Raw genomic sequence first — 14,485 nt, forward strand, 5'->3', positions numbered from 1 at the left:
AAGAGCTTTTGTCTGGAGCAGTTGCCCAGACAGATGGGCAAACCCATGTCAGTCTGCCTCTGTGTTTCCTGTCCCAAGAGCAATACTCAAACTTAGACCAGAGAGCCAGGCTCTGGCTGCCTGACCCGGCATGCTTGCAGTCTTCTCGGAATAACACCACCCTCGACATAAGCTTGGCAAGTGCCACAGGGAACTCGTAGAAGGAAACAATATGGATTTGTGAGCACTGTCTTCAGTTGCTTTCCCAGCAGTACACTTGCAGAGCCATCACCTGAAGCGGCGGTGGCAGTATTCAACCAGTATTGGCAAATTCAGAGGTTGAAGCTGCCCTGGCTGATTGCACCCAGCTCTGCAATTGTCTGCTCATGGAGAATGGTGGAGAGTGAGCTGAGATGGGTGGGAGGTAAGAGGAGCATCTCTGGTGAGCTTCACTGGAGCCTACCAGGGCTGTACTGGTCGTAACAGCATGGCAAGACTAGTGACTTCAGTAAGCCCCTGTGCTTGAAGCCATCCAACATCCCAGGCTAGGTGAGACCTTCCCCTCGCCAAAGAGCAGAGAGACAGGATGAGGTGGGATGGGAGGGTGGTTTCCTGGTGGCCCTGGCAGATCCCCATGCGGGGAGGTAGTGCTGGTTGCACACCTGACAGCACTGGGGTTGGCAAACCAGCGAGGCTGTGGGCAGGCGTGCAGGCAATGCTGGTCGCGTTGTGTCCTGGGAACTGGGATGCCGTCAGCAAGGTCCTGGGACGTTGGCCATGAGGCCGCGGACACCGCCCGCAACCACAATCTCCCCTTTGTTTTCGGTGGCGACGCATCCAGAGGCTGTAGCGGTGTTTCCTACACCCGCTGGGAGGATGTGGGATTTTCCTGGCTGCGAGGCAGAGGACGGCTGCGAAACACAGCAGCAAGGAGCTCTGCAGGCTGGGCCAGTGACTCAGCCACTGGCGATGGGCAGACGACAGTACAGACGGGCTCTCCCCTCTTGGTGTGCGCAGCAGCCTGAGCCACTGTGCCTTTGCAAACCTTAATCCTTTTGGTTTCCACCCTGCTCTTAATCTTGCCACGCAAGAGGTGAAGAAATTAATCTCGCCAGCAGGAGATACCCTAACTGGTTTGGAGAAACAAACACATTTTTATTTAAAAAATATTTCATTCCTTTCATCATAGTCATTTCTGCAGAAACACAGTCAGAAATTGCTGTGTAGGAGTATGGATTTCTGGTAACAAGGCCACCTACACAAATCCACTGCAGGAAATAGGAAGCCTGTACCAAAAGCCTTCATTGTCTAGGGCCCAATTTTGCAAAAGTGCTAAGCACCTCCTAGTCCCGCTGAAGGCAATGGGAATAGATGATGCTGAGCCCTTAGAAGGAGGTGGTCAGGATTGAACCATCCTAGATCTTGACTCGGTGAGTCATAGTATTGCATGGCATTTGATAGTCAGGAGAATTCTGAATCTTTGCGCAAAAATCCCCATGTAATAAATAATATCCTGTTTAATACAGCTATTGCATCTTGTTTTGGTAGTAGGAAGAATAAGAATTCTTGTTTCTTTCCACCCCCCTTCTAAAAGCTGTTTCATTTCTGGGAAAAGCTCCTTTAATTTTGATACATAAGCATTTTCAACTCTTCTTTTCTCGTGGATTTGTAATATTACTATTTTTAATACTGTAAGCTATAATAACATTCTTTTCTGCAGAAGGATCCTAAGCATTTACTTCACTTGGGTAGTGACCTAGTTTATCAGGATTCGACAAAGAATATTTATTTATTTCGCAGCATGAACAGAAAAAATATTCAAACCTGTCAGCCATTTTGTTGAATACTTTATTGGTTCCTAATATGAAGGAGGAAGCTGAAAAATGGCCATGTAAGGGATGTGTTTACCAAACACTAGTCTCAGCTGTGGTAATGTTCTGCTTAGAGAAAATAATTGTAGGTTTTGCCCCTGTTTCACCTGTTGTTTACAAAAGCATAGGTCAGCTCTAGATGGAGTATACCTCCACTGACATGCATTTTTCATCTAGAAAAAAAATCTCATTCTGTTTCTGCAAAATGTACCTGTTGTTCCACAAGCAACAGGTGAGACTACTAGAACTGAAAAAGTAATCGAAAAAAATCTTTGTTCGTTACTGTGCCCATGCAGTGGAGTTTTAAGCAAAGCTGGGCTCTGTTTCCTTGTGCAACTGATGGGCCACCAAGAACTGAGTAACTGAAAAAGAGCGTTTGGCAATGGTAAGCATCAGGGAGAAACCCTTAAAAAATTACGGGCTTTAACATTTGACTTAAACAGAACCACCAGTCCTGCCTAGTCGAAGCTGCAGAGAGGCCTCGTCAGAAATCTGAAATGGAATGAATAAAAGAAATCCAGATGTTGAGTTTGGTAGAAATCTTTTTAAGATGAGAAGGATAGTTCTGTGTGACCCATTTTTTGGACCTCATCAATACATGGGTCCCATACTAATTTAGTTAAATTGATGGGGGGGAAAAGGCTTTGTTAAATTTATATAATCCCTTTCCAAAAGGAGCAATTCTGCAGCAATCATCTTTGATCTCACGTAACTGACTACATTGTATGGACTGATTTAAACAAAACATTCAAAAGATTTGTGGCAACGGTGCTTCTGTGGATTTCTTTGGCTGATCTTGGCATAAGCTATCTAAAGAGGAAACATCTGGTCCTGTCACCTTTTGTTTTAACACGGGGAACACAGACTTTTAAAAACTGAAATTGTGATGATCTGGTACCATGTTTTTAGAAGTCGGTGTAAATGTTGCTTGTTTGTACTGAAACTGCTTCTAGTGTTTATAAATCAGATCTGCTATTTTGCAGTCAGTTTTTCCTTGATGTTTAGATCTTTCATGGTACTTCTAATTTGGAGGTCTGAAAGAATTTACAGGAAAGCATGTATTTATTTTCTCCATGGTGAAGGGAATTGAGCAGAGGCAGGTGAAGAAGGAGCTTCATACAATAGCATGGATTTTTAAATTTTGCTGGTTTTGCTTGAGCTAAGCTATGGTTTTGGGCAGAGAGTGCTTTAAAGTAATGGGCTAGGTCAGCTGTTGCACATTTCCAACATAAACCTATTTTTTTGCTTTGTTTAATGTTGGGGGGATGACTTACATCACTACCAGAACCGGACAGCAGCTTTCAAAGGAAATAAAGTGGCCTTGAGAACAAGGGCCACCTCAGTGAGACTGCACCAGTTTGTTGCAGACCCTGAACATGGTACAGAGAGTTCCCATGTCAATTCCCACAGCCCTTGCTGGCCCAGTGGAATTTTCACTCCATGGGGAAATAAGGGCTAGACTTCTGCTCCATCATAACTCTACAGTACACGGATCCTATCCTATTTGGGACTAAAATGTTACAACAAATCCACCCTCTTTCCACGTGAAGCTTCTAAACTTATGCTTGCATTTGTACTTTTTGCATGTCCAAAGTATGTGAAACACTAATAATGACAAGACCACAAATTTGCATGTGCATATAAAGTACACATATGCATGCACATGCATCCAATATGGAGGGAATAATAAATGCATGTGAAACTGTTACGGCTGTGCCCAGAATTTTGCACGTTTGCAGCTCAGGTTTGACAACTTTGCTTTGTTCTTACTCACCCCGTCAGATCTAATTCAGACAAGCGAAAAAAATGACTTGAGCAATTTCAAGTTTAGTAATTAGTGGCAGTCAGAACTCCAAAGAGGTCAAGAGCTGTAGCTTTAGGTCCCCAACTCCACTCCAGTGGACCACTGAAATCATCAAGGGCTGAGGCTCATAAAAGTAGGCGCCATGTCGGTACCATTTCGGATGAAGTCTGAACTGCTCGTGCATGTTCTGCTGCTCTGTGGGGGAGCAGGTTTGCTATGACCCAGCTCTGCTGGGCTGCTGGGTTAGCAGAGAGATTTGGATCATCGCTTTAAGACCCTCTTTCGCTCTGTACTGCTAAAGGAATTGGGCACATAAATCAGGTTTTGAAGCATCAGACTTTGCAGGTCCTCAGTCTTGCTCCACCCTAACTCCAGATCTCTTCCTCGCAGGCCCCCTGTATTTTTCCAGCAGTAGATATGAGCTGTTGAGCTCTTGACATTCTGAGCTGCCTTTAAGTGAAGGCAGGTGTCCATCTGTCATGCTTTTGACCTCTGGCTAGGCAGTTGCCTGAAAACGTGTTTCTTGGTCTCGCTCCACCCCACAAGGCCATTGGAATAAGACATATCCCAGTGCAGACAGTCTCCTAAAGGTTAGCACACTCACCTTGGGGACAAGACTCTAATTCTCAAATCCTTGTTCCTCTTGACTTGAAGCGAGGCCACGATTCCAGCTTCCCTGCATCCCAAGGAGGGGCACAAGCATCCTGCAGTGGGTCTGGCTCTGTCTCTCTGCTTGGAGTGGTTCCATTTGATAGCAATATTCCCAAAGAGAGAAAATAACTCTACAGAGTAGTGGTCAGAGCGCTCGGGGGGACTGTGCGAAAGGCAAGTTCAGTTCTCCGCTCCACTGAGAGCGTGTCTGTAGTTATCGATACAGAGTGGGAGTTTCAGAAAGTGTGGTTTGGGGGTTTAGCTTTGAACAACCAACTAATAATTACAGCATTTTACACTTGAGTTGTGTGAGAAGCCTGTTCTTTTTTCAGAAAAAAATAATTCTGTATCCAACCGCATATTTCAAGCCCCAGCTGGATGGTGTTTGTTAGCCTACTTTCGATCATCATTAAAAGCCACAGAGGAGGGAAATAAGCATCACTCATCTTACACGTTAGTTACTGGATGCCCTCTAGCGAGACTGTCACGCTGTCAGATCTATCAGTTCTTTATTCTGTTATAAAAGAGAGAGAAAAGACTTTTACACTATTCTTTAATGTAAAAATTCAGGAGTGCATCCTGTAGTTAATCAGAGTGTGCAGTGCCCACTGAAAGCAGAATTTTATGCCTGTGCAGCAGAGACTTTTGCAGAACCTTTGGGCTGTAGCGGAGGGGCAATCCTGGCCTCCCGTTCACTGGAGCGATTCACAGAGGTGTGTGCCCCATGGCCCCGGGCAGCGGCATGCAGTAGTGTTGTTCGGTGCGACTGTCCACCCGCAGCAATGCTATTTATATTGATACGTATGACAAAAAGGAAGCTGTCTTTGCAGAATTATCCTCATAGGGTTTCTTTCCTCGAGCGTCAAGGATCAGCCCAGCCTGTAGACGGAGCAGTTTGTTTGCTAGATCCCCAACTATCTCATTGTTAGCTCTCCCTGCCTGATCTTTATTACACACGTCAGACAGCTGTGGCTAGTTTCTGTTAGCATATGTAACTAGGTTTTAAAACAAAGCTTGTGTTTTGAAGCATCTCAGAAGCAGCATCTTTCCGACCTTCATTTGTTTTTATCTGTGTAAGGAAACAGAAATAATTTTCAAACAAATGTAACGGGGAGAATGAGTTCTGAGTGAGCAGGGGGGCCACTGACAAGGTACCTAGACACAGTCTCAATGGTTCTGATTTGGCTTTAATGTTGATGCTTTGGGAGGATGGCTGCCTGCAAAAAAACACACCACCTAAAGGCAATTAATCGTGCCAATACGCTTGCAAAGATTGCCAAAAGTATCAGCCAGTGCATGGAATAGATTTAAATAGTATGGTACTGTAGTGTTTTTGTTGGGGTCACAGAGATTTAACCCATGTCAGAAAAATGTGTTCTGCCAGCATTTCCACGTGTCAAATGTGGCAATGGTGAATTCTGGCTCAGAGCACTTTCTACTCCCAGAGCCTTTTTCAAAACCCGCTTACACTATCCAGGGCTGTTTAAAAGCAGATGCAGCGTGACAGTATTTGATTTATATGAACTCAGTGAGAAGGTGTACAGGGAATAAATACTTAACATTTCAAATATGTGGTATGACTTCACCGAGCAGTTTACAAGAGTTATTTTTCAAAACTGTGAATGACCAATTTAAGTATTTTAGTATTAAATGCCGTATAAATTTATTGAAATATTTGGGCTCTGTTAGTAGGATTCTTGGCACATGAAAGTACACCAAGGATTTCTTCTGTTGCTTCACCCCGACCATCCTCTTTTAAATACTAAGATTAGGCTTACCTGAAAAGAAGCCATTATATTTCTGCGATGTTAGTCTTTTGCAGTCACCTGTGCCTGGCCAGCCTGCTGTTTTACACGCCCCTGGCACAGGTCTAACTGCAAAGAACTGAATGGCCTTCCGGCTTGCTGCCTTTACCCACTTTTCACTGTGATGTGGTGAGAAAGCACAACAGCCCAGTGTCCCAAGTTGCCAGCTCAGATTACTTAAAACACCATTGCACACTAGGTAGTCACATTGTGTTTTGTGGCTTTACTGTGGGGATTTGCTTTACTGTGGGGATGAGAGCTGATAAAGAACTTCTAAGTTGCACAGGGGAGATAATAGCAAAGCTTAGTTTAAAATTGCCATGCAGCTGGCATATTTTGAAATACAACTTGTAAATATTTTTTTTTCTCTTGTACTATTTCGTATTTTATTAAAACCCCAGCACATATCCATTTGAAAACATTTTTCATTGGAAGTCATTTGCAATATCATCACCCTTATCAATGCTTTGATATTTAGGTGCTTGCCAAATACAAATTGCAGTTCCACTTTCTTTTTTGTACAGAATCTGCCTAGCACGAGCACACAGACTGAAAACTGGGCTTCGCTGATGTTGCAGCAGGAAGGGTCTCAGCTGGATGCACATATTGCAGCGTCTGAACTGCAGCGATCCGAGGGGAATTTGAAAATGCCAGGTAAGAACCCAACCTCCCTGTTGATGCAAAGGGTGAGGTTCACAGCCATCTGCCTCCCACTGCTTCTGGAGCTGTAGGGAACATTTAGCAGGGCTGGGACTGAAGCTTTCCCTTCTGCACCAGGTGCCAGTCGGTATGCACTCACATTGATGACCTCTTGGATTCAGGTGCCTCAAGGGATGGGTCCTTTCATGCAAGGTGACCCAAATCCCTGCTTTGCCTCCTTTTTGGTGCTTTTAGTGCAAAGGAGTTGAATCCAAGTCTCCTGGAAGTGCCGCAGCTCTTATTTTTGTGAATAGAGTGAATGGGAAGAGGAGGAGAGGGGTGAAAGTGACCTGTCTCCTCTAGTGAACCCCCTCCATTTAGGGTAAGCTACTTGAGTAGGCACTAGAACAGAGCCCAGCAAAAATGCCTGCTGGGTACCTTCCCAGTTCATAGATCTGAGTCACTTTCTCCAGCACAGTAAAAGGATGAAATTCCTGAACAGGCAGTTCAGCACCTGTTCCTCACACAAACCTAACTCTGAGTTCTGCCCTTGGCTTCAGTCAGGCTCCTTTTCCTCCACCACACATAGAAATATAAAAGATAAAATTCTAGAAGGGACAGGAAGGATTCACAAGGGCACTGAATATAAGTGACGTGGAACCAGAGCACTGCCGTGTGCTGCTGTCAGTATTGCTGTTAGTTGTCATACTTGGTGCATGTGGCTGAAGAGGTGACAGGATAGTCCTCACTGTCACGTGAACTAAAGCACCATGAGACACTGTTCTATTACGTTAACACTTGCAAGTTTTGTACTAATTCAGCCACTGCTCGACATTCCAGACTTAAGACATTAATGGGCAAACCAGAAATAACATTTCATCATTGTAGTGCATACAGTAGATATGATTGTGTGTCTTTTTCCTACCTTCAGAAGTCAGGTAATGGGATTAGAACAGGAAGAGAGAAGTGACATGCATCATAGGTAAACAACAGTCATCAATCTCTTCCTGTGGCAGCATTAAAAAAAGTACAGTCGCTCTAATAGGCTCTGGGATTCCCCATCATCAACTAGAACTTCAAATTTCCCTTTCTGAATATAAGTGGTTAGTACTAGAAACTTTTAATCAGCATAGTGGAAGAGGCAGAGGATTAATGTGATAGACTACTGCACCTAAGAATTTCTCTTGGAACGAAAAAGATAAATGAAAGTGAAAATGTACTTGGCGAACCATTTAACACTTTAAAATTATTTTTGAAAATTTACTTTTCATAAGAAGCACACCAAGTTATAAAGCACATAAAGTCCTTAACTTGCAAACCAGTTTTATTTCACACTTATACAAAGTTAATAGACATTTTAAACGCTTACAGTACCACAGGTTACATCTACTGCCACTGGATATGTTAATAGGGGACTTCACAGGTCTCTGAGTTTTCCAGGGTCCTACACAATCCCTGTTCTCCTGCAGGTTTAAACCTACTTCTATAGAGGTTAGAGAAGGTCTAGAGTTGTTCAGAGTACAAAACTGGGAGGATCGAGGCAGAATGTGCCAGATCCGCATCTGCACGCTGAGAAGATCCGTAAATGAACACTTCTCCTTTCCGCTCCTGAAACTAATTCTCCCCCTGCTGGGCCCTTACAGCTCATGAGAGCTGAAGCAGCTGCAATGAAGAGGTAATCCAGAAGCTGCTCTTCCTTTCTTCTACAAACCTCCTTAGTGCTGTCAAACAGCAGACGCTGTCTGAAGAAAAGTGGGATCTTAACAGATACTGGTGAAATACTGGTCTTTCCCTCCCCTTCCCACTGAACACTTATGGCATTTTGCTACCTACTTGCCACTTCAGTGTGAGCAGTAACAAACTCTCCTTCTGGTGCCTTATTAGAGACAGATGGGATTTAGGATTATACCATTTCCCTGCAGTGTTGAAGCTGATTGTCTAATCAGAACCCAAGGATAAACCCTCCTGCGGAACCAAATAATCAGATGTCATGTTGTGTGTCAATGCTCTGTCACCATAATACAGAAAAAAACGTGTCTTTCCAGTAAGTCCTAGATTGACAGTATATGCAAGAAATATTCACAAAAATGAAGGTACTCCCAAAACCAAAAAAAACCCAAAACAAAGCCAAACCTGCGATGTCTGAAATGAATTTGGATTGTATGGATCTAAATATATTCAGTGTTCCACAGATGTCCAAGGCGAGCTATTTTTGCAATTCATCCCTGCACCTTGACTGTAAACAGCCAAAGACAAACTTTACTCTAGTGCACCATAGAACTGAACTTTTTAGGTACCTGAAATCCTGGCTTAACAACAGCTCTGTAATGTCTTGGGACTAAGAACAATGGCACAGGATGTTGACTGGTTATACAAAAAACTTTGATAATCCAAGCAGGTTACATTCAAGTACACTAGGTTTCAGATGATCAGATAAACAGAAGAACATCTACTGATAGCACACAGCTCCAAATGAAGAACCAAATCTGGTTATCTATATTTGCTTCCCATTAGGTCCAAAACCAACTTGCTCTGGGAGAAGTGTTTCATACAGAAATAGACAGATATGCAATTGGTTTTAGAGTCTTTCATGGAAATAAACAAAAGGAGACAAATACCAAAAGATAACCTAAAAGCCTTAAAAGGAATAAAAATGCTGTGTTTGTACCTTTGTTCTGTAGCCTTAGGAAAGTCACAAGTGGCCTTTCCCAGCAGCACTGGGAATCTTCACATCTCAAGTAAAATGTCTTTTAGTTAAATAGCTGAAACACAGTGTTCTTTATCCAATCAGTGAAATTGGGGAGGGGAAGGGACCACCCTGCCTTGCAGGTTCAGTTCAGCCTTCCTTTTCACTTCTGCAATATATAATTTTAACAGTTCTGGGTCCCTAATCTCCCCTTCCCCAATTAACTTTGCTGAAAAAGAAGAATGAACCAAAAATCTGTCCTTTCAGGCTTTCTTTATATGGCAGACAATATGCAGGAGACACAAGCCCAGTTTTTAAGTCTTTTCCAGGTTATCTTTTGAAGTAGCTGTATAGCAAGGCAACAAATATTAATATAAGCTAGTTTTCTTCATAATTCTCAGAAATTCTTGCTCACTCACTTCTCCATCTCCATCTCGATCAGCTTCATCAATCATTTCCTACAAAACATATTATACATTTGATCAGGCACTGTACCTTAAACACAAGATCTTCCATTCATTAAAACAACAACAAATCAGAAGCACTTAATGTGAAAACATAACTGTGCATTTGATTGCTCTTCATATTTCTGACCTCTCAGCCCTTTTTGTATAGGCATAAATTTCCACACGATCTTTAGGAGCTACTGCATTGGTCTCTGCCTGTTAGGAAAGCTCTGGCAAATCAGAATTTACCTGAAGTTCTTCATCTGTTAAATTTTCTCCCAGCTCCTTGGCAACCCTTTTCAAGTTTTTGAATGAAATTTTTCCTGTCCCATCATCATCAAATAATCTGAAAGCTTTCAAGATTTCTTCTTTTGAATCCTTTTCACTCTAAAACAAGAGTAAAACATGCATTAATTAGAAAATACCTGCCACAGAGATACTCCTTTTCAGTATTTTTTCATGCTGTCCCAAGAATTTCTATTAAGAATTCCTACCATTTTTTGCGTCATCATAGCCAAAAAGTCTTCAAAGTCAATGGTGCCGCTTCCTTCTTTGTCAATATCTGCTATCATTTTCTTAATTTCTTCCTTCTTTGGCTCAAAGCCTAAAGCACGCATTGCAACCTGCACCAGAAAGGAATTCTGTTAGGAGGCCGCCAGAATTATAATGATAGCACCTGCACTAAACCTTGTTTAATTTCCTCATCCAAAACTGTAATAACAACTCACTGCAATGAAAACATCTTGATATCTTTTACTTGCTTGTTTAATCTCTCCAAATAGTAATAGTGTAGGCTTGATATTCTTAAGATTTGGACATATTTTCTCTTTAGATCCGTGTGGAACATGGATATATTTCTAAAACTAAGCGAAACTTTTTGTGTGTGAATTAGGTAAAGGTTCCAATCTACATAGTTCCTAAAGGGACTGGATTATCAATGGGGGACTTCGAAGGAGGTTTGGAGACCAGGGGTGTGATCTGAAAGTAAGGACAGAATGCCCATTAATTTTGATGGGTGCAGAATTACATGCAGTTAATTTACATAAGCCAGTATGCAGAGATAGAAGAAATCCATATGCATAGCTGTCAGCACTTCTGGCGAGGTGGTGGGGAGGGGGGAGCAGGACGAGGTGGGAACTTACAGAACTCTAAGTGTCTCAGCCTCAGCAACTCAAAGACTGACTGCTGTGCTAGTTGAGGAAAGGAAAGCAAACCTTCTGAGCCTTACACAGCACAAGTAAAGTATTACTGCAAAAACAATTGTGTAGATTGTTGTACCAATGCTTAATATTAACATCATTTAAAACCAGGCTCTGGCCTTTTACCGGCCTAGAACAATGATTTTGCTGCTTAGGTATTTATTAGTAACTTCACAGTCCTGGTGTGCCAGACGATTACAGCGTAGTTAATTCACAGGCTGAAGTTTCAAGAACACGTAACTAGAAGAAGATTTGAACTGTGAACATTCGTTCTTCCTATATGTCGTAGTGGAAATCAGTATTAGAAGTTTTCTCGCTAAACACTTTTCTACTGGAAAGTGCCAACTCATCAGAAACTTAACTTTTTACTGGTTTTCTGACCAGTTTCTTGCAATGGGACAACTGAAAATATTCCATTTTGTCTTTCAGAGGGGAACACTTTCTATTGTAAAATATCCATTATTTTGAACTAATTTTGAAAAAGAAAAACATAGCATCAAATGGTTGATGCTAAAACGTTTCAGTCCATTTTAAGAACTATATTTTAACATGCATCATCTGCATTCAGAGAACACGCTCTCCTTAACCAAGCATAAGTACTTCCGTTTGGAATCCTGAGATAGGATTAGGTAACTCATGTTTCTAGGTTACATACACAGAAATTGAGGCAGAGTTTGTGTATGTGAGAAATCAGGGTCAAGGAGATAAGATAAAAGGTTCACGCTTAAAAAAAGATCAGATGCAGAAAATCACAGGGAGACAACTGAGAATAATCTTCCCCCTTGTACTGCTGTGCATATGCATGTGCACACGTACACACACGCGACCTGAATTGCTACTGAAATGCAACTCAGATTTCTGTTTTGTTCTTTTTTTAAATTAAATTAAATTAGATAAATTTTGGATTATGTATATGAAAATATGGTTGTATCTTTCCTGAACGTATGCAAAATCTGTGTGCTTAGTTCTGAGATGAAGAAAAAATTTGATGTTCTGACATTCATCCCAGAACAACAAGAGTCCACTTCTGAGAAATAATGTTCTCGGTCAATCAGGAAAACTGAAATGTGTACTGTGTGTACCTAAACACAGGAACTGTTTTGTTCCTCTAATGCTCAGATATTCAAAGCTATCTGACCTAATATCCATGTATTAGAGAAGCCTGTCTGTTCTGATGTATTACATACAGAGCTTTCTCAGGTTATCCATGTAGTACACCCCAAATTCAGTCATGACAGCCACCCATTACTCTTGTTTGTACTCCAAAATTATTTTAAAATAGGGCTGGACAAACAGAAAAAGCAGCTACAATTTTGAGACCAAAGATATTTCCATCCAAGACAAAAAAGCTTGAAAACCTTCAGTTCTTTTATGTCGATGCTTCCAGATCCATCAGTATCAAACAAATCAAAAGCTTCTCTGATCTCCTGCTTTTGCTCTTCTGTAAGTTCAGGTTTCAAGCCACTTTTCTTCCGCTGGGCTGTACTTAAGCCAGGTTTTCTATAGTTGGATGCCTTCAGGAAATAAAGGAGAGAAAAGATAAGAAATAGCCCACTCTGGGGAAAATTCAAAACACAACTAAACTATAAGTAACAACAGTAATGCTATAGCAGAAGTGGGAGACACTCGTTGCCGCAAGTGGTAGACACTGGGTCTCTGTGCTCGTTTTCTTAGGTTATTCTAGAAAGAAAAGCAGCTGAAGGCTTTGTTACTGGGCAATAAGCATTTGGGCTTCATGTTTTCGGTTTTAAACAGAAAGATCATCAATTAAAGGAGTAATGCCAGAAAAACAGGCGGGCAGTCTGAGAATGAACACTCTGCTGAGGTGACTAAGCCCCTCTGCACCTCCTGCCGGTTGATTTGACGCGTCAGGAGTGGTTTCATCTCTTAAAACATGAGTAAATCATCCTCACAGCTAAAAAGGCTGGTATACAGGGTCTTGAATGTAAGTGGGAGTCAAATTCAGCCACTCTTCAGAGTCAGCGCTGAAATGGGATGCTGGAGAGCATCTACTCTGTTGGAGCAAAGTTGAAAGGGAGCTGTGTTGCTCCAGCCTGCCTGTCTACCAACACGCTGTGGCAGCAGCGAGATCAACACAAAATCTATTCCATAAGGCGAACTAATCTGCTTGTGCTGAGCACTCTTATCCAGGAGACTTCTGAGACCTTTCCTGCTTCTGGTATAAGCTAGTGCAGTGCAGAGTGTTTCCCACCCCCACCCGCCTATTGAGCAGAAAAGATGTTTTCCTTGAATATAGGTTTTCTTCTAAACCAGCAGCAGACAAATTTTAGTCCTTTAGTCTTGAATCTGCAGATTCATGGAAGGAAGGGCAGTTCCTCCCACCCCAAACTGGTTGGCCTTTATAAAAGTAAATAAAACAAATACCAAGAAAGGAATTTGTTTTCTAGCTACTGCTGAGCAATCTCGTACTGAGAGATGGTGGATTGTTACCATTTTTTGGCTGGGATCTCTCTTTTAAATCCCCAATGTGTAACACAGAAGATTCCATTTTGTTGTATTTGGAAACGAAACTTCATTTTTTAACACTATTTGTCCCTCCCAGGTTGGATTGCAAAGCAGTTTGTCTAGCACACCTCTGACACTTCTCTGCTATTAACACAGGCATCAGATTTTTACTACTACTACTACTCTGCTCTAGGAGAAGCCCCCGTGAAACCTTTTCATGACTATAAAGAAAAAAATACTGGCATACAACCTGAACCTTTTTTCTTGCAGCCTGAGTATACACCTATATATACGCATACATAGATGTATCTGAGAAATATTTTGCAGGTTCTGTTGCTTTTGGAAGCAGTGAGACCAGCGCCTGGTGCTAGAAGCTCCCAAACCTAGCTTTTGATAGAGACAACGTTGAAGATCCCGAGGAGCAGCGTCTGCGTTTTTCATAGTGCCAAGTTTCGGGGTTGGGTTGGTTGGTTTGTTTGTTGGGGGGGGGGGGGGGGGCGGGCATCTCTTTGCCCTTTTTTGGCCAGGCTGTTGACTTCCGCGTTGCCTGAGGTAGCCAAGCACCGCAGCCGGCATGGTCCCCACAGCCCTTCGAGCCCAACGGCTGCCTGCGCGCCCCTGGTCGGGGATCGGTAGAGGGCTCGGGGGCCCTGGGGAAAGCCGACCCGCGGGCACCGGCGGGAGGGCGCAGAGGGGCTCGGGAGGCGGCGAGGGGAAGGGGAGCCCGCGGCGAGGGGAAGGTCGCTCACCATCTGGCCGACGCCGCTCCGGGACGGGACCGCCGCTCACGGAGGCGTGGGCACCCAGCGCCACACGCACGCAACGAACGCGGGCCGTCCAATGAGGGGATCGATTGTACCGGGGAACCCGCCCCCCTCCCTTAGCGCGGACCAATGGTAGCCGGCGCCGTCGTGATGTCAGCGCGACCGCGGCGGGGGG

At 43.1% G+C, this 14,485-nt stretch overlaps 2 protein-coding genes across 2 annotated transcripts in view; one reads left to right on the forward strand and one right to left on the reverse strand.

The window, feature by feature from the left end:
* Positions 1-6,679: 6,679 nt before the first annotated feature.
* The window catches only part of BBS12 (Bardet-Biedl syndrome 12), a gene marked incomplete at both ends in the record, with an annotated part of 13,704 nt that continues 5,898 nt past the window's right edge, over positions 6,680-14,485 (forward strand). Inside the window, 2 exon segments of the mRNA XM_082482522.1 lie at positions 6,680-6,751; positions 6,757-6,764. Coding sequence (XP_082338648.1) covers positions 6,680-6,751; positions 6,757-6,764 — 80 coding nt within the window.
* LOC309671416 (uncharacterized protein) lies at positions 9,413-14,374 on the reverse strand. Its single transcript, XM_082482647.1, has 5 exons — positions 14,296-14,374; positions 12,439-12,594; positions 10,376-10,504; positions 10,131-10,268; positions 9,413-9,893 (listed from the first exon to the last, which is right to left on the reverse strand). Exons 1-5 carry the CDS (start codon positions 14,296-14,298, stop codon positions 9,804-9,806), a joined length of 516 nt encoding a protein of 171 aa, XP_082338773.1. The 5' UTR covers positions 14,299-14,374; the 3' UTR covers positions 9,413-9,803.

Source organism: Vanellus vanellus (assembly GCF_965231255.1).
Source record: "Vanellus vanellus genome assembly, chromosome: 4".
NCBI lineage: Eukaryota > Metazoa > Chordata > Aves > Charadriiformes > Charadriidae > Vanellus > Vanellus vanellus.

Bases quoted from the DNA above. Each gene is read 5' to 3' on its own strand.
- LOC309671416 (XM_082482647.1), bottom strand. The intron at 10,505-12,438 runs GTTTTCAAGCTT...TTTCTGGTGCAG, and splicing joins TCGACATAAAAGAACTGAAG to GTTGCAATGCGTGCTTTAGG. The intron at 9,894-10,130 runs GTAAATTCTGAT...TATGTTTTGTAG, and splicing joins TAACAGATGAAGAACTTCAG to GAAATGATTGATGAAGCTGA.